Source organism: Rhinatrema bivittatum, chromosome 1, assembly GCF_901001135.1.
Source record: "Rhinatrema bivittatum chromosome 1, aRhiBiv1.1, whole genome shotgun sequence".
NCBI classification, from domain to species: domain Eukaryota; kingdom Metazoa; phylum Chordata; class Amphibia; order Gymnophiona; family Rhinatrematidae; genus Rhinatrema; species Rhinatrema bivittatum.
Window position 1 is genome coordinate 40,343,181 of NC_042615.1, and position 21,083 is coordinate 40,364,263.

Sequence of the window (21,083 nt, forward strand, 5' to 3'; positions counted from 1 at the left end):
GACACCCAAAATCTATACTGCAATCCCATCATAACATAACAGTAATAACACCAAGGACTCAAACAACAATAACCCTACCTGTGAATAAGCAAGGGTAAATATTACACTGGGTCCTAGAATACCAATACACCACCTACTGAGGAAACAAAACAAACCCAATTGCTATAGATCTCTATACAGACACTATATGATAGCAGAATCTCTCATCATGGTCACACACACAGAGCAGAGACAGACCCTCACCAAATACAGAATACAAAATAAAGGAGCACAAATTAGAAAAAACTGAAATGGAAACCCCAAGAAGCCAGAATCTGTGTATTAGCAATGGAAAAACAGAACAACCATTCCTCATAAAACAAATAAAATCAAGAAACAAAGCATCAGTTATAATAGTAAAACCATACTAATAAAATATTTTAAAACTACTGATAAATAGAATTTCTATTAATTAAAATCATATACATTTTTTACAATTTCCCAAACACCAATAAAAAAGTTCAAAACAGTACATATATCAAATAACACACAATAATTAAAACTAATAAGGATTTTAAAAAGCCCCTGCTGTCCATACATGGGAGCTCTTGATTTCCAGTCACCCTGATATTGCCGAGGATTAGGAGGTTATCCTCTCTCTCTCACACATACTCACATGTCCATTCTCTCTCACACATACACTGTCACATACATACACAGTCATGCTCTTATACCCAACCATAACCTCTCGTTCTCACAGACACTGACACACTCAGGCTCTAAGGCACTCTCTCCCCCTCCACACACACCCCCACACAAACTCTTACTCCCCTGGATTTTCTCATACACACTCATGCTCTCACTCTCACTGGCTCCCTCACAAACACACAAACACACACTGCCAGGCAAGCTCCCACTCATTCTCACACAGACACACACACACACACACACACACACACACACACACAGGCAAGCTCCTAGTCATTCTCACACTGAACCCCAGGCAGGCTCCCATTCATTTTCACACCACTCCCTCCCCATCCCCCAGGCATGCACACATTCATTCTCACACACACAGACCCCCAGGCAGGCACCAATTTATTCTCACACACACACATACACCACAAACAGGCAGGCACCTATTCTCACACATACAAACCCCAGGAAGACACCCATACATTCTCATTCACAGACACACCCTCAGGCAAGCACCCATGCATTCACACACATACACCGCCAGGCAGACTCCCATTCATACACATGCACACACTAAAGGCAGAGACCCCCTCTCTTTCTTTTGCCAGCAACCTCAGAGCCTCTCTCATTCTTCTGCTGCCACTGTCACTGCCGCTGTATGGCTATTGCGGAGGTGCTGATTGCTGCTATTGGCACTGAAGCCCATTCTGCTGCCTCCTCTGTGCAGGCCCCATGGGCTTCCAGTTCCTCTATGCTGATCTCGTACATTGTGAGATCCGCAAGGAGAAAGTGCTACTCTTGCACATTCCCAAAGATTACATGTGCCAATCAGTAAAAAGTAATTTATTTCTTTTTACATTTGCTGTCTGATCTTAGTTTTCTAATCGGTTGGTCACAGGCTTTTTTTTTTCCACCTTCCCTTTCTTATTTTTTTGCCAATTCCTTTTATAACATATTTATTTTCTCTCCATCTGTCTGCTTCCCTCAAACACACAGTCAGGTTCTCATTCTCACATGCTTTCTCTCTCTCACATACACAGGCACTCATTCTCACATGCTGTCCCTCATACAATCATTTATACACAGTCTCTCTCTTGCACATGCTGTCTAACTCTCACTCCCACATGCTGTCTTGCTCAAGCACAGGTTCTCACTGTCACATGCTCTCTCTCATACAATCATTCCTACACACAGGCTCTCACTGTCACATGCTGACTCACACACACAGGCTCTCTCTCACTCCCACATGCTGTCCTGCTCAAGCACAGGCTCTCACTGTCACATGCTCTCTCTCATACAATCATTCCTACACACAGGCTCTCACTGTCACATGCTGACTCACACACACAGGCTCTCTCTCACTCCCACATGCTGTCCTGCTCAAGCACAGGCTCTCTCTGTCACATGCTCTCTCTCATACAATCATTCCTACACACAGGCTCTCACTGTCACATGCTGACTCACACACACACACACACACACACACACACAGGCTCTCTCTCACTCCTACATGCTGTCTTGCTCAAGCACAGGCTCTCACTATCACATGCTGTCTCTCTCTCACACACAGAGGCTCTCCCATGCTGTCTCTGCAAACATTCAGGTCTTCACTCCCACACACACACACACAGTCTCTCAACTCATCTCATACACGCACACATGCACACTGTACAAACCCTCAGTCTCTCTCTCACCTCTGGGCCTCCTCTTCACGGGCCACTGCAGGATGGGCTCTGCAGCGGCCCCGGTCTTCTCGAGCCGCGCTGATCCTCTTCTGCACGTGGCTGATGCTCCTCCTCTTTCCTGCCCGCGCGGCTCCGGCAACATTTTTCTTCCGGGGCCGCGCGGGCAGGAAGGAGGAGAAGTTCCTGCATTGGCTGATGCTCCTCCTCCTCCTTCCTGCCCGCGCGGCCCCGGAAGAAAAATGTTGCCGGAGCCGCGCGGGCAGGAAGGAGGAGAAGTTCCTGCATTGGCTGATGCTCCTCCTCCTTCCTGCCCGCGCGGCCCCGGAAGAAAAATGTTGCCGGAGCCGCGCGGGCAGGAAGGAGGAGGAGCACCAGCATGTTTAGCCGCGACTGTACCACGGTCCTGCCGATCTTCTTGCTGTGTGTATCCGGCACACAGCATAGCAGTAGTTCACCGCTCAGCCGCTATTGGGATGACGTCCACCGGCGGCCATTGGCCATCAGCGGCTCGGCGCCCCCTAATGCTCAGCGCCCTAGGCGATCGCCTAGTTCGCCTAGTGCTTCCGCCGGCCCTGACTGTACAGGTTACTCAAAACTGCTTCGTCAAAGTCCTACTTCCCAATCTGACCTCTGTGCAGCCCACTCTCATGGGTCAAAATTGGTGTTCAATTAACTCTCTGAAGAGGAATAACCAGGAAAGCAGGGGAGGAGGGAACATATTAGAACAACTGAGATGTCTCTTTAGCTTTGATATTTGTTGCTTTTTGTAATGCCATTTTTCTGCTATAATTTTAGCTAGAGTGAACAAGCAATAGCAAGTAACAGTGTTGCATAAGTAACTGGTTTTTTTTGTTGGGTTTTATCTTGCAGAAAAACCATCTAAACAGGAATTGTGTCCGGCCTTCTCTGTATCTTGCTCTGAAGTGCTTTGCTGTCAGTTTTTTAAACATTGATGCTGGAATTAACTTCTTCACTCTTTGGTAACTATGTCTTTTCAAATATTCTTTTGTGTTAAAGTAAGTGAGGCTTTAATCAAAAGTAGAAATAAGTTTCGAGCAAATACCAAGTGCAGCATACAGCTGCCAGCAATAATAGATATTTTTACTTGGAACCAAATTCTCAGACTTTATTATTCCTACATAAATGTTTACTTACAAATATCCCCATGTGGACGGCAAATGATCTTTTCATCACAAAATGTGCAGAAAAGTAGTTTTATTAGCATCATTTTGAAGTTGTAATGAGCACCAATGCTGTCCTGACCCTTTTAAAGCATATCAGTGGTCTTACTGCTTATTTGTCCAGAATGTACTGTAAACTTTTCTGTTTAAATAAGAGATCCTTTACAAATTGTGGTACTTGTTTATTAGATCACTATATGAAGAATCAAAAAAATATCAACCATGAACTTATGACGTAACATCTAAAGAAGGGCTCTATGTATTCCAGAAAAGTCATGTATATTTCATCTTTAGATAATTTTTATATCGATTCAATAAAACATCCCAACCTGCAAAGGATTTAGTTTTGTCCAGGACTAATAAAGCTATTAGAACTCTGCACTCTATAGAAACAGCAGAACTGCACCTCACTGGCATAGATTTTCTTGAAGGAATTCCTCAGATTGCTTAACCGCATATGTTTTATGCTGTTCAGAATGCTAGCTCTGGAGCAAGGGTAATTATTGTGCAGGAAACTGTATTCAATGGTGATGATTCAGAAGAAACAAAACAAATCAAGGTGAAGTTAGAAGTTGTAATAACTCAGATTGACAAATTAAAGAGTAGCAAATCTCCTGGAGCAGATGGTATGCACTCCAGAGTTTTGAATGAACTAAAAACAGAACATGTAGTTCTATTACTAGTATTTTGTAACCTATCATTAAAATCATCCAGTGTACCCAAAGATTGAAAGTTAGCCAATGTAACCCCAATCTTTAAAAAGGGCTCCAGGAGTGAACAGGGAAACTATAGACCAGTGAGTCTAACTTCAGTGACAGGAAAAATTGTAGAAACTATTCTAAACAACAAAATCACAGAATATATAAAAAGACATGGTTTATTTGGCCACAGTCAGCATGGATTTAAACAAGGGAAATTCTGCCTCATTAATCTGCTATATTTTATGAAGGGGTTAATCATTTTATTTATTTAAAAACAATTTTTATTCTGCCTATAACAGCTTCCTGTGCTAGATGAATTACAACAATTAAAATATAAAACAACATATCATCAATAATATACAAAGTTAATAGAAATAATCCATAAAATAAATAAATATACATGACACAAAATCTTCATTGTTTAAAGAATAAAAATGCTTTCAGCTGCATGCAAAATTTAAGTTCATCATCAATATTTTTCAGTACTTCTGCTAAAGTATTCCACAAATATGACCCAATAACATAAAAATCTCATTTATGAGTTTCCGTTAAATGTGCCTGTTTAATAGAAGGCTCTTGCAATACTAATTTTCCATAAATTCCAAATGATGTTAGATAAGATGGACTTTTAGACTTCAAGGCTTTAAAAACAAGCATCAAAACTTTGAACTCAACACATTAACTGGTAGCCAATGGAGATCAGTTAGCAATGGGAATATATGATCCCATCTATGACAACCAAAAATTAAGCGAGCAGCCGAATTTTGTAGCACTTGCAGAGGGCAAATAGAAGAGGCAGGAAGACCAATGTACAAAGAATTACAATAGTCAATCATACTAAGAACAAAAGATTGAACAATATGAAAATCATTCTTCTCTAATATGTATTGCAAATGCTTCAAATATCGCAGTTTATAATAACCCACTCTTAAAATCTGAAGAATGTGAGGGTAAAAGGTTAACTGGGAGTCAAATAAGAAACCCAATTTACAAACTATAGATTTAAAATTTATATCCTTTCCTAATACAGTGAGAGAGTTAACATTATATTTTGCAACTAATTTGGATCCCTTGAAAAACATATAATCTCAGTTTTTTCAGCATTCTGCATCAAATGGTTTTCATACATCCAAACAATCATAATTTTAAGAGTGTCAGAGATCAGGATTGAAGTTGCTTGAAATAAAGTATCCACTGGAAAGTATGGTTGTATGTCATCTGCATACATTCTAACCATAGCGTGGATATTGTTCATCCGGTGCATACAGTGTATTTAGATTTTCAGAAGATGTTTGGCAAAGTTCCTCATGATAGACTCATAAGAAAATTAAAAAGTTGGAATAAAACGAAGAATGTCATAATGCCTCTGTATCACTCTATGATGAGACCATACTTGGAGTACCGTGTACAGTTCTAGTCGCCTGCTGCATCTCAAAAAATATATATAGTTGCATTGGAAAAGTTGTAGAGAATGGTGACTAAAATGAATAAGGGGATGGAATGGCTCCATTATGAGAAAAGGCTAAAGAGGTTAAGGCTCTTCAGTTTGGATAAAAGATGGCTAAGAGGGGATATGATAGAGGTCTTTACTCGATATAAAATCATATATAGAATGTACATTTCTCAACATCAAGCATACAGAGCGGGTTTTTCTAATTCTGACATATGTATCAAATGTAGGGGAGAGTCAGCGCATTTGGGTCACTCCCTTTGGAGTTGTCCGATAATTCAAATTTTTTGGAAAAAGGTTTATCATTCTGCTAATATGATTGTGGGATTTAAAATTCCTTTTTCATCGTTGGAGGCACTTTTTGGAATCTTTCCTAACTCTTTCAAAAGGAATAAGAGCTCGATTCTCTGGATTACAAAAGTCTTTTTGTTGGCTTGTAAAGCTATATTAACAACCTGGATTTTTCTCTATGCACTTTGACTAAATTGAACAAATGGAACTATCCCCTATCAATTGGGAGGGAGATTAATAAACTGCCCTGACATTCATTGGACAGAAAAAGAAATTGGACTTAACTTTGGAAATAATTGAACCATTCAAATAAATTTACTCAAAAGAAGGAAGGTCACAAATCTACTTACAAACTTACATTTGTAACATCACATATTGAAACAACTAAAACTGTAAAGAACTTCCACTCCTCAAACCTATCCTTACCCAACAAACAACAGTACTACAGCCGACAACCTCACCATATAACAAAGAATACTGCCTATCATCGTTCGAAACTCCTTCTTCGTTGGAAATCGAACTTATTCTCAAGAAGCTCAAACCATCTTCCCATCCTCTGGATACCATACCCTCCAATCTTCTCCTAGCGACCCCTAACACCATTTCTAAACCCATATCAGACATCATCAACTGCTCCTTAATACAAGGAAAGGTCCCAGACCAACTCAAAATAGCAGTTTTGAAACCGTTACTAAAAAAACCAAACCTTTCAACGGATGACCCTGCAAATTTCCGCCCTATCGCTAACCTTCCCCTTATCTCAAGAGTGATGGAAAGATTCGTCAACAAACAACTGTCGGAATACCTGGAGGATAACAACATTCTCTCCCCTTTCCAATTCGGCTTCAGGAAATCTCAAAAAACGGAAGCACTCCTAACATCGTTATCCGACACCATACTTCTTAATCTCGAAAAAAAACAACCCTACCTCCTCGCTCTTCTTGACCTATCCGCCGCATTTGACACAGTCAACCATACCATACTACTCGAGCGGCTATCCGACATAGGAATTCAAGGAGAAGCACATAGCTGGTTCCAATCGTTCCTGGAGAACAGATTCTACAAAGTAAAAATCAACAATGAAGAATCGCATCCTATCAAATCAACTCGAGGAGTACCACAAGGATCATCTCTCTCTCCTACGCTATTTAATATTTACTTGCTTCCACTCTGCCACTTACTCTCTAACCTCAAGCTAAAACATTATATTTTCGCTGATGACATTCAGATTCTCATGCCCATCACAGAATCACTACAAAAAACTTGGGCGCATTGGAATATCTGCTTACAAACCATCAACTCTCTCCTATCCAGCTTGAACCTCATACTTAATCCAAACAAGACAGAAATCCTCATCATCTCACCAGACAAAAATCACATCCCCACCAACTTTCAAAGCGTAACTCAATTCTCATATCCAAACACTAACCTATCCACCTCAGTCAGAGACCTGGGGGTGCGTCTCGACAACAAATTTAACCTAAAATCCTTCATAACCAACACAACTAAAGAATGCTATTTCAAACTCCAAGTGCTGAAAATCTCAAACCTCTTCTTCACTTCAGTGACTTCCGGCTAGTAGTCCAGTCTTTAATTCTGTCTAAGCTGGACTACTGCAACTCACTACTGCTAGGTCTCCCAGCTTTATCCACCAGACCATTACAGATGGTGCAGAATGCAGCAGCAAGGCTACTCACCAACACTAATAAAAGAGCCCACATAACACCTATTCTTCACAGCCTACACTGGCTTCCTATAAAAGCTAGAATCACCTACAAGACACTATCAATGATCCACAAGGATATAATGGGCATCGCCCACCTAAATCTAAATTCGCATCTCCGCCTCCACACATCTCAAAGACCCATCAGGCACAACTACAAAGGTTCCTTATATGCTCCCCCGATCAAAACCTCATTAACAAAACGAGCACTCTCAACAGCCGGACCCACACTCTGGAACTCACTACCGCCAGATCTACGCCAAGAGACCTGCCATCTAACTTTTAAGAAAAATCTAAAAACGTGGCTTTTCAGGCAAACATATACAGAATCACAAGTTTACTTAGACACCGGCCAAAAAGAAAAATAGCCCAAACACCAGATCCTAGTTTCACCTATACCCCCTTCAAGACCCAACCACGTCAGATCTGAACTTCTCACCTGTTTAAGACTTCTTCTCTGGTTCATCAGTCTCCCTTAACTCATGCACTTCTCGCATATTTTGCACATCAACATGGTCTATGTACCCTCATATCACAATTTAGTCTACCCTTTAATTTTTTCTAGACATTTATTCTCGCTATAAACATGCCGAACATTTACCTACGTCCTGTTGACGAGTTATTATTATTATCTATGTAATATTTAATTTGTTATTAATATCTATATGTTATAGGTTATATGCTATATGTTATACGTTATATGTTAAGAAACGCTGTTCCATGTAACGCCTTTTGTGCGAAAGTTTTGTTATATGTAAACCGACCTGATTCGATACTTGTATTGAGAATGTCGGTATATAAAAATCCGAAATAAATAAATAAATAAATCAGTTTCATCATTCATCAGTAAAGTTATGTTGGAAACCATCTAATGTTTCTAGCGTGATTATTGCTGCTGCGATTGGTAGAACTGTTTACAATTGATATTAAAGTGGGATTTGATTTAAAGCAATGTGCAGGGCCTAGAAGAGACTTCTTCCTTCCACTCAGGGAATCATGGACCCTCAGAGAACATAGCAGCTTGGGAGGATGTGCACTTTGAGAGACTGTGTTTGAGGTGTGGATCCCGGGGCCTTCTCCAGTTCTATCAGCCTAGAGGTTACACTTTCATTGGCTCCCAACACTCTGCTGCACCATATTCAAGCTCCTAACCCTTGTCTACATTTCCAGAATACTCAAGGGCCTAGCACCATCCTATCTTAACTCATTTCTAACTCCATACATACCCGCTGTCTCCCTACGCTCCCTGGCACAGGCTCACCTAGTAGTGCCATCCCCAAATAATGCCTCTTATCAACATAAGGAAGAGAACACTCACAGGACTGATTCCAACTCTGTAGGATTCTCTCCCACAGCACATCAGACCTGCCCCAGATCTACTATCCTTCAGAAGACGTATGAAAACCTAGCTTTTTAAGGCAGCTTTTGGTAAGAAACGTTTGATAAGAAACTGCGCCCGCCATCCATTGCTTCTACCATGTGATGGGGCTGACCAATGGCACAGTTAGCCCCGTGACATAGTAAGGGCAAAGGCTATCGGCGCCATTTTGAATACCAGCAGCCGACGGCCCGAGTGCAGGAGATCACTCCAGGACCCCCGCTGGACCACCAGGGACCTTTGGCAAGTCTTGGGGGGATCAGGAGGGTGGGGGTTTTATTTGTTAATGATATGTTGCATTCGTGGGGGTTTGCCATATGTTTCGTGGACCCACGAATGCAACGAATAGGGACCTATACGTTGCGGATTGCGCATTCGTTCAAAATGAATGCACATCCCTAGTGTACTCTGTTATGTTGAATTCTATTATCTGTATTGTACTCAATCAACTAATAAAAACATAAGAACATATGATATGCCATACTGGGTCAGACCAAGGGTCCATCAAGCCCAGTATCCTGTTTCCAGCAGTGGCCAATCCAAGTCACAAGTAGCTGGCAAATATCCAAACATTAAATAGATCTCAAGCAACTATTGTGTATTAATTAATGTGTACTACCCCTACTGTTCTAGCTAGCTGGAACTATTGTATAGTACCATATTCAAAAGTTCTATCTGTAACTCATATCTATTTATTACTTCTATAGCATTAGCCTGTATAATCTACTGCGTTGCAATGTATAGAAGAGTTCTATCTGTAACACACTTTGAACTCCCTCGCTAGAATAGGGCATGTCATAAATAAACAATGATGAGGATGATGCAGTGTTTCCCAATCAGTGTGCCTTCAGACCTAATCAAGTGGGCCACAAAAAAAGTCAACACTGCCTGATGCTCAGATCCAGACCAACATCTGGGCTTTGCTCTCAGAACCTTGCAACAAGAAGAGACACCAGCTGTGGTTCTTAATTGTGTAGGAGCATCTTTCTGAGAACCTGTGCCTCTTCCTAGTTACAGCATGAGCCAAGGGTATCTTTAGCACTGGGTACACGGGGCTCATGCCCTGAATCTCTTCCTTGGTGCCCCGTCTCCAGCTGCAGGTGAAGAAGAAGCCCTGCAGGGCTGCTGGCATTTCCTTGCAGCTGGCAGCTGAAGAAGAGGTCCTGGGGCTACTGGCATTTCCCTGCAGCCAGGGGCCAAAGAATAGGCCCTGTGGGGCTGCCGTTTCCCTGTAAACTGAAAACTGAAACCCACTATCAGAATAATGAATTGCAGTATCCAAAAACTGAACATATGAACTACTGCTACTTAAGGAAAACTGTAAATTGGGATCCTGCCAATTCAACCAATCTAGAAAAGACTCCAGAACATCCCTTTCTCCTGACCATAGCAAAATAGTATCGTCAATGTATCATTTCCACAATCAGTATTACTTTTAAAGGGACAATCAGTCAAAACCTGCTCCTCAAAAACAGCTACATACAAGTTGGCAATATTGGGGGCCTTAGAGGCCCTACTCACACAAAGGAGTCAGTGGTTAACCACAATGCAAAATCAAATATCCAAAAATGTGGAACCCAAAACAACAACTTCAATGATAGCCTATGAAGGTGTCAGCAAGCCTTGACGTTATGTGTCACTTTCAAGTAGACACTAACCGGTCTTATCAATCATTCACCTTCCTCATTTATTTAATGCAACAAACTATTTTTTCTTTCTTTTCTTTTTTCATTTTTCAATAAATTAAAACAGTCCTCCGTTCCTATTAACCAGAATGACTCTTTCATAATTAGTTGACAGCATTGCCCTACTGGCCGGTGTTTTGCTGGGTAAGCTTCCTCAGGGGCATGTAGAAATAATTATAACGAGAGCCATATATCTTCTTAGACGGGACCAGACGTCTCAACCATCTTGCATCTGAGGAAGCTTACCCAGCGAAACACCGGCCAGTAGGGCAATGCTGTCAACTAATTATGAAAGAGTCATTCTGGTTAATAGGAACGGAGGACTGTTTTAATTTATTGAAAAATGAAAAAAGAAAAGAAAGAAAAAATAGTTTGTTGCATTAAATAAATGAGGAAGGTGAATGATTGATAAGACCGGTTAGTGTCTACTTGAAAGTGACACATAACGTCAAGGCTTGCTGACACCTTCATAGGCTATTATTGAAGTTGTTGTTTTGGGTTCCACATTTTTGGATATTTGGGCCTTAGAGGCCCCCATCACGACACCCTTAATCTGCTGAAAAAAAGTACAGTCAAAACAAAATTGTTTTTCTTCATGGTGATGGTAATTGTGGGGTAGATTTTATAAAACTACGCTCGCATGAACAAGAGTATGCCGGATTTTAATAGATAGCCGTGTGTATCCTTTAAAATCCGGGGTCAGCGTGCGCAAGGCTGCCCAAAATTGGCAGCCTGTGCACGCCGAGTCGCACAGCCTGCCTCCGTTCCCTCCGAGGCCGCTCAGAGCGGCTTCGGAGGGAACTTTCCTTCCACCCCCCCCCCCCCGCACCTTCTCCTCCCTCCCCCTCCCTACCCCCCCCCCCCCACCTTTGTTAGAAAAGTTACGCCTGCCTGAGGTAGGCATAACTCGTGTGTGCCGGCCGCCTGGCCGGCACGCGATTCCCCAGCCCGGGAGCGGTTTCGGAGGCCTCGGCCATGCCCCCAAAATGCCCCCGGGCCGGAACTATGCCTGCGGCCCTGCCCCCGGATGATGCACCGCTCTGACACGCCCCCGACACGCCCCCCAGGAAAGCCCCGGGACTTGCGCGCGTCCCGGGGCTTGCGAGCGCCACCAAGCCTATTCAACATAGGCTCAGGGCGCGCAGGGGGAGCTTGGGAGCTGGTTTTCGGAGGGTACACACGTACCCCTTTGAAAATCTGCCCCTGTGGCTACTAAAATATTAGTGGGCACACAGACCGGTTCAGTTCTCTTGTCTAAGTAAAAACGTGCAAACTCAATCTCTGTATCTTGAGGAATGTTAGTGTAGAGAGAGGCTACATCAATGGTTACCATCAATAAATTTGGAATGGGAATTTCCATCTGTTCCAATAAGGTAATAACATGTCCTGAGTCTCTGATATAAGAAGGTTGTGAGTGAGAGAGAGACTGCCTGAGTCACTGTGTGTATGTATGACAGAGTCTCCCTGTGAATATGTGTGAGACAGAGGGGTAGATTTTCAAAGGGGTACGCGCGTACACCCCGAAAACCTACCCCAAACCCCCTGCGCGCTGCCGAGCCTATTTTACATAGGCTCGGCAGCGCGCGCAAGCCCCGGGAGGCGCATAAGTCCCGGGGCTTGCAAAAAGGGGCGGTCGGGGGCGTGGCCAGGGGGTGCAGTTAGGTATCGGGGCGGTCCGGGGGCGTGGCCGAGTGCCCCAACACAGTGGCCTGTGTCGGGGCCTGCTGCGCCGGCGCACGTAAGTTACTACTGCCCGGAGGCAGTAGTAACTTTTCCGATAAAGGTGGGGGGGGGGGGGGGGTCTAGATAGGGCCGGAGGGGTGGGTTAGGTAGCGGAAGGGAAGGTGCGGGGGGGTAGAAAGAAAATTCCCTCCGAGGCCACTCCAAAATCGGAGCGGCCTCGGAGGGAACAGGCAGCGTGCACAAGTTGCACAAATGTGCATTCCCTTGCGTGCGCCGACCCCGGATTTTAAAAGATATGCGCGGCTATGCACGTAGCTTATAAAATCCAGCGTACTCTCTTTTAAAATGTACCCCAGAGAGTAAGAGTCTGCCTATGTGTGCGTGTGTGAGAGAGAGAGAGAGAAGAAAGGGTAAAGTTTGTGCACTCCCCTCCAATCTATGACAATCTCATGGCGCCTGGAAATCTAAAATTTTTAAAATCCTTATTAGTTTTGATTATTGGGAGTTATTAGATGTGTCTGCTGTTACCAAATATTTTGTTGGTTGGAAAATTAACATATTTGTATGCATTTTTAATTATTGGATTATATTCTGTTCAGCTGATTTGCCATATTTGTTCTTTTTACTTGTATGGTTGATGTTTTATATTTCTTGATTGTATTTTTTTTCTATTGTTACACTGCACCCAGCATCTGGCTTGTTGTGATTTCAAGTTAAGTCTGAGTCTGTGCATTTCTATTTATACTTTATGGTCTCTTTATTCTGTATTTGGTGAGGGTCTCTTTGTGTTCTGCATGGGTGACCGAGGTGAGGTATTCTTCTAGCATGTAGTTTCTGTGTAGGGATGTATAGCAGCCAGGCTTGATCTGTTTTCCTAATAGGAGGTGTATTGGTATTTTATGACCTAGTGTAATATTTGCAGTGTTGCCTTTTCATGGGTAGGGTTGTTACTGTTTGAGTCTGGCAGTTAGTGTGTTATGGCATGGCAGGTTTGTTATAAATTCTTAGTGCATTTTTTGTAGGGTTTTGAATTATTACAAAATATTATTGAGGTATGCTGATGTGCTACTGTTACAAAGAGGTGACGCCCAAGTTTGAATAGTAATTTTCTATGGTGAATGGGAACAGGTCCGACGTGACTGGGTGTGCATACTGTGCATTTGCACGGGGCAGCATACCCTGGGGGGGGGGGGGGGGGGGTGGGGGGGGGGTTATTTGATGGACCTGGGGTAGAGACTGAATGAATCAGAAGGGCGGGGTGCAGCACAGTAATTATTCACACAGGACAGCAAAAAAGCTAGCACAGGCCCTGAATGGGAAAAGGAAGTGTCTTAGTTCTGCTCTGCACCCTTTGGTGGGGGAGTTTCTGTGATTGCAGGATACTGTAGAACTTGAGCTGCAGGGTTTATATAGGGAATCTGTCCTCTCCTGTATTAGACACCAGACTTCACTCCCAAGAGAGGAAACTTGATTGATTGCTCTTGAATAATTTTAGTGGTATTTTACTAGATGGTTGAAACTAGCCAGGGGTTCCTTTGTTGCATGGAAGGGCCTTCAGCCTAGAGATGTCACTGACGTGCATGCCCAGCACTTTACAGTATTGATGCAAAACATTTGTAGCGGTGCCTCCTGCTTTAGGAGCAGGGTTGTTCTGTCTTCATATAGCCAGAGGTAACAGGAGGGTGTGGAGAGAGCTATGGGATCCCCCACTGGCATTGAACAGGGTGGTTTCCCTGTCACAGGTTATTTAGGATATCTCCCTGTAGAATAGAGATCATTTAAAATTTAATGTTAAAAAATATGATGTCCAATTATGTGTTTTTACAGGATTGTTTTGGGGAGGAAGCTGTTGATCATGTTGAGCTAATTATCAAAATCTCGATTGGGGGGGGATGGAGGCCCTGTGCCCCAGATCTTTTAAATACCTAGCAAGGCCTCTGGCATGAGGCCTTTAGTGTGCTAAATAATGGGCAACATGCAGGACACAGATAGCTGGGCCTTACTTTGTGCGGCACAGCTCACTGCACACAGCAGCACCTCCTCCTTCTGAGTTTCCTCCTTTGAGTCCTTCCACCCTCTGTCTTATCCCCAGGCTGCATGAGAAAGGAAGAGCTTGCACTGAGCACTGAATGTGAGTCACGCTGAGGGTTGGGAGCAGCAGCAGTAAAGAAGCATTGGCAGCAATGTGCAGCAGCCAAAGTAACTAACGATCCGGCTGCCTGCAGGACACCTTTTCCCTTCTCATGCACTTGTTTGAAGAGGGAGCAGGTCCACCCCTTCTCTCCCTTTGTTTTAAAATTGGGAAGAGAGACTGGCGGGGCTTTCAGTGCATCCCTTGTTCCTCTTTTCAGCCATTTGAGTCCTCGCCATGTCTACACTGCCTGCTCTGTGGAGCTTGGTCTGCCACATAACCTTGGGGCCGATGCAATAGTTCGGCTTAGTGCAGTCGCAAACGTGCGATTGAACGCACATTTTTCAAGCGCAAAGGGAACGCGAATGCAATAACAGATTTTACTCATTCTTAACACACGCAGAAAATCTGCACGAACGGCATTTCTTGTATTTTTGTATTTTGCTCTTCAGTATTCCACCGTTCAGAGACTTTAGTTTCTCAGGCTTTCTATCTGCATGTTTCTGTTTCTAATTCGTGGTCTCTTATTTCTATATTAGGTAAGATCGGTCTCTGTTTTGCCTGTGTGTGTGACTGAAATGCAGTATTTCTGCTAGCATATAGTTTCTCTGTAGTAGTAGTTAGGGATGTGAATAGTTTTTTGACGATTTAAAACAATCGTCAGATATATTTTAAATCGTTAGAGCCGCGATACAATAACAATTCCCCCGATTTATCGTCAAAAAATCGTAAATCGGGGTAGGGGGGAGGGCGGGAAAACCGGCATACCGAAACAACCCTAAAACCCACCCCGACCCTTTAAAACAAATCCCCCACCCTCCCGAACCCCCCCAAAATGTTTTAAATTACCTGGGGTCCAGTGGGGGGGGTCCCGGCGTGATCTCCCGCTCTCTGGCCACGGCTGCGTTAAGAGAAATGGCGCCGGTGGCCCTTTGCCCTTATCATGTGACAGGGCAAAGGTAACGCCGGCGCCATTTTGGTTCCTGGCTCCCGACATCATGCGTGCAGGAGATCGCTCCCGGACCCCCGCTGGACCCCCAGGGACTTTTGGCCAGCTTGGGGGGGCCTCCTGACCCCCACAGGACTTGCCAAAAGTCCAGCGGGGGTCCGGGAGCGACCTCCTGCACGCGGGCCGAATTGCCAATATTCAAAATGGCGCCGGCGCTACCTTTGCCCTCACTATGTCATACGGGTGACCTCTCTCATACTTATCTGTTTCTCTTGGCCCTTAGTAACCTTTTGGTTCTGTTTCCCTTCCACCCCCGCCAAAATGCAGAGAGCAGTGTTGGAACTAACCTTTGTTATACAAGTTGCGCACGCCGACCAAGAGGCCCTACCGAGGCCTCTGGCCACGCCCATGCCGCGTCCCTTTTTTCAAGCCCCGGGACATATGCGCGCCGCCGGGCCTATGCAAAATAGGCTCGGCGGGTGTAACCCCCCTATGCGTGTAAATCCAGCTGGATTTACGCGCGTAGGGTTTTTAAAATCTGCCACTGAGCGCATGAGCAATGCAATATTGAATGTCCAATGCAATAATAACAATGGCACTATAGACGCTCTGTTTCAAACAACGCGCTCAGTTTTCATGCGCTTTTAAGTTCAGATTCATTTAAATACTGCATCTGCAGTGGCGGCGAACGCAATTTGTTCGTGTGTTTTTTATAGCATTGGCCCCCTTATTTTTAACTTAGATGTGCCTTGGGTGGAAAAGGTTGGGAAACTGTGATAATGGATTGTGCTATGTTCATACAGTAGAGGACAGTTACAATTTACGGAGAGCAATTATGTTATTCAAATTCAGCAATATTGATAGGAAGGCAGGCGGGGCATGGGGGACGTGTTGCCCTCCACGGTGTTCAGTCTGCTGAGTAAACAGCAATGTTTTTGGTTGGCATGGGAAATCCATGTACCCATTGAATCCTTGCAGGTAGGGGGAAGCAGGTTCCACGTTTCTAATGCTGCTTATGTGAAGGTTCTGGTCCTGTTTAGTTTTAATCTGAGAGTTTTGAAGGGTAGAGCAGCTAGTTCATTTTTTAAGGCTTGAACCGAGATTATTTTATGGATGATATTCGTTAACCTTTTTCGGTGTGGCCAATGTAATTAAGTGTCCTGAATGTGAAGGTTAGAACCTGGAATTTGATCGGTAGAGATATGGGCAGCCAATGCAGAGAATAAGCTGGAAGAGGCCCGTGATAATTGTTGTCTTTTGGGCCGATGCAGTAAAGTGCGCTCAGGCTGAGCGCACTGTTAGCCCACGTTTGGCCGCACGTTTTCGACACGCTATTTTTTACCCCTTATACAGTAAGGGGATATTGCACATGGAAAACGTGCGGGCAACCCCCCGAAACTAATAGCGCCCGCTACATGCAAATGCATGTTGATGGGCCTATTAGTCATTCCCGCACGATACAGAAAGTAACGCCTGCCAAAGGCAGGAGTTAATTTCGGCCGGTACTGGGAAAGTGTACAGAAAAGCAGAAAAAACTACTTTTCTATACACCCTCCGACTTAATATCATAGCGATATTAAGTTGGAGGCCCCAAAAATTAAAAAAAAAAAAAAAAGTTTTAAATCTGCCCACGGGTTGGAAGACGGATGCTCAATTTTGCCGGGGTCTGTTTTCTGAACCCGTGGCTTTCAGCGGGTTCGAGAACCGACGCCGGTAAAATTGAGCATCGGCTGTCTAAGGCGCTGACAGCCACCACTCCTGTCAAAAAGGAAGCGCTAGGGACGCGCTAGCGTCTTCTTTTACCGTGGGCCCTAATTTGCATATGGGCCGATACTGAATCGCCCGCCCAGAACATTGGCCTGTGCGCACGTTGGGAGAGCGGGCGCTCGCCGGCTCTCCCGCAACTTTTACTGTATCGGCCCGTTCGTAAGTAGTCCTGTAAAGATGGCATTACAATAGTTTGTGTGCGAGCAGCACTTTAAGGTCATCTGGTTGTACAAAGGAACAGAGTTGTTTCAGAATTGTTGTTGCTATTTGGTTTTCCATTGTCAGTGTAGAATCTAGTATTATTCCTAGGCTCTTTACTTTATTTATTTAATTTATTTATTTTATTTAAAACTTTTCTATACCGTCGTTTAGTAGTGTACCATCACAACGGTTTACAGTTAGGCACAAATATGTGGTTTCTCAATAATCCATAGGGTGCCATTATTATACGGTTACATAGTTCAATAATATACTCTAAATGGGGAATGGGTGTGGTTACCATTTACGATTAACTGTCTTTCTAATTTAATACTTAATTGTGAGAAAATAATAAAAAAATAAACAATTCTGCTTTTTCTTGGTGACTTCCTGCTTTGTGTATGTGTTGTTATTCCGCTACCTCACTATGAAATGCTTTTTTGAAGAGCCATGTTTTTAAGCCTTTTTTGAAGAGTTTTAATTCCTTCATTAGTCTTAATTCCAGTGGTAATGTGTTCCATAATAATGGTCCTGCCAAAGATAGTGCTCTCTCTCTAACTTGGGTCAACTTTGCTGTTTTGACTGAGGGTATGGTTAGCAGAGCTTTATTGGCCGATCTGAGATTTCTTTGAGGGACATGTAATCGTAATGCGGTGTTTAGCCAGTCAGCGTTTTCATCATTTATTAGCTTATGAACTGTGCATAGTGTTTTAAATTGAACTCTCTGTTCTATTGGGAGCCAGTGTAAATCTGCAAGTGTTTGGGTGATATGATCTCTTCTGCCTTTACCAGTAAGTATTCTGGCAGCCGAGTTCTGTAGTATTTGCTGATAGTGGTGTATGGTAATCCTAGGAAAAGTGTGTTACAGTAGTCCGTGCTGGCCAATATTAATGCTTGTAGTACTGTACGAAAGTGTTCCTGATTTAATAAGGGTTTTAGTCTTCTAAGGACCATTAGTTTGGCGTAGCCTTCTCTTGCTTTTATTGATATGTGTTGCTTAAGGCTCAGTTCCGTGTCTATAATTACTCCTAGGTTTCTAGCTTTATCAGTTAACTCTACTGATTTGTCATTTTTAAGTCGAATGGGATTTTGAATTCTTTCGATGTTTTTTCGTTCAAGATGTATAAATTCTGTTTTTTCAATGTTGATTACTAGTTCCATTTGGTTTAATAGTTGTTTAATTATGTCTAGGTATAACATTGCAAAGTTTAGTGTTTTTTCAATTGATTCTTCAACTGGTAGAATTAATTGAATGTCTTCAGCATATATGTAGTGTATGATCCCTAGCCCAGCCAGTAGGTGGCAGAGGGGGAGCATGTAAATGTTAAATAGAGTTGCTGAGAGTGCTGAACCCTGGGGGACTTTTGTCTTTAGTGTGATTTTGTCTGATATTGAGTTTTTTTATCTGTACCTGATAAGATCTATTGTTAAGGTAGGATGTGAACCATTTAATTGTTTTGTTTTGTAATCCATTTTCTTCCAGTCTTTTCAATAGTATGTCATGGTTTACTGTGTCAAATGCTGCGGACAGATCTAGCAGTATCATGATGTAGTGTTTTGTGTTGTGGATGCAAAATGATGTCTTCTAGGATAAACGTGGGAGGAGAGCCATTATCAGGTTTCTGTGGGTTACTCACTATAGGATTTCTGTTTTATCTCTTTATAAGAAGATAGTTGTTGGTCATGCAGATTATTTCCTTAAGACATTTCTCCAGGGCTGCTGGTTTATCCTAGGTATCATCAATGCAGATATATGCTTTCCCTTGGTATGAACATCCATATGTGGTAGCACTGTCAGTGTCAAAATGTAGGTTTCTTCTGGAGGGGGTTAACACAGGAGATAGCTAACATCTTAGGGCATGCGGTCTTTATTGGGCCTGAGTTGGGGTTGCTAGGTAAATGATTGGGGTCAGGAATTCCTTTGAAAAGTAGATCCTTGGTTGGTCATCTTTTGGTGGCTGCCAGATTTACCATAGCCACATTTTTGAAGGCTAGTCCTTCACTGACACACTAGAGGCAGCAGGTGAGGGATCCTGCAGACATAGAATTGTTGCGCATTACAAATACATCCAGATGTGGGGTCCCTTTTTGGACTACTGTAAGGATAATCCCATGTCCTAAGGGTTTTTGTTTGTCGTTTCTTTTTAATCTGTATTTGCCCATTTTTCTTGTCCAACATTCCATGCTGCTTTATGTGTTCCCTATATTTTCTTATTTGATGTACTTGAAAAGCTGTTAAAGAGTTTAAAAAACAATATAGATATATACTTTGAGGCCATGTCATCTTATGATAGCTGCGAGGAGTATGAGCTATATATATTGAATTGGATGGGTAATAGTGAGGCCCCTTGAAATACACCCCATTTTAGGGGGCAAAATTTGGAGGTATTTATGTCCCAGTTTATTTTATGGGTTCTGCCGGTGAGAAAGGATTTGAAACTGTTTTTTAATTTTCTCTTGATACTTATGTTGGTTAGTCTGGTCAGTATGATTTTATGGTCAATCAATCATGTCAAATGCAGCGGGTCAAGGAAGATCAAAAGAAGTGGGTTACTGTGGTCCATCAGTAGTCACATGTCATCTAATAGGGATCCTGATACAGTTTCTGTGCTGCATTCTGTACAGAATCCTTTTTAGGCTGGGTCTAGTTTGTTGGTCTGTTCTAGGTAGTCCTTCAGTTGTTTGGTAACCATGGATTCCACGAGTTTGGCCACTGTGTATGTATGGGATTGATACTGGATGGTAATTGGTACATTTTGAGGTGTCTAATGAGGATTTTTTTTTTTAACATGGGACTTACATGGGTTGATTTTTTTTTTTTTTTTTTTGAATTCTTTATTTCTCATTTTCAATCCAATTTACAAGCAAAAATTAACTAATATCACAATTAACTTTAACAATTCAATCCATCTATAGATGTAGAAATAAAGGAAAATAAGACATTCAGATATTCAGTACAACATACTAAATACTAAATTACCTTATGAAACAAAAAAGGAAACTACATTTTATTCCTATATCATAGATTTTAAAAAGCATTAAATCTGTAATCAAGTCCTATAAGAGCAATATATAATTAAAGAAACATAGGAGGTTTGTATTTAAGAATGAAAACTCAGGAGATTAAAGTATTGAAAATATAATTTCCAATTTCTATACTTCAAATTTTCTATTATTTATGCCCATCATTGCCATAACTTGATCTATGTGACACTTGTAGGAGAGGATTCTGCTATAGGAATATCCATTACCGTTATGTTGATTTTCTGTGCATCAACAAACTGTTGCAATTGATCAACTTGATAAAATATATAAATTTGCTCTCCTTTCTTTAACTCACACCTGCATGGAAAACGTAATAGAAATTCAAAACCCATTGAGACAATTTGCTGACGTAAAGCTAGAAATTCCTTACGCCTACTCCTGGTAATTGGAGCCAAATCAGGGTATAACTTGACCACCTGGCCGTGAAAACTGGTTGGAAATTTTTTAAAGTATCTTATCATAACATTACTTACATCCTGAGATGTAAGAAAGGATACTATTAAGGTGTTCCTATTAACGACATCTAACGTAGAGTCTTCCA

General features: G+C 42.5%; 1 protein-coding gene across 1 annotated transcript in view; it reads left to right on the forward strand.

Annotated features, from left to right (window-relative positions):
• IL15 (interleukin 15) overlaps nt 1–21,083 on the forward strand; it is a 97,691-nt gene that overhangs the window by 36,770 nt on the left and 39,838 nt on the right. Inside the window, exon 3 of the mRNA XM_029597929.1 lies at nt 3,231–3,340. Within this exon, the coding sequence (XP_029453789.1) occupies nt 3,231–3,340 (110 nt within the window). The remainder of the gene's footprint in view (nt 1–3,230; nt 3,341–21,083) is intronic.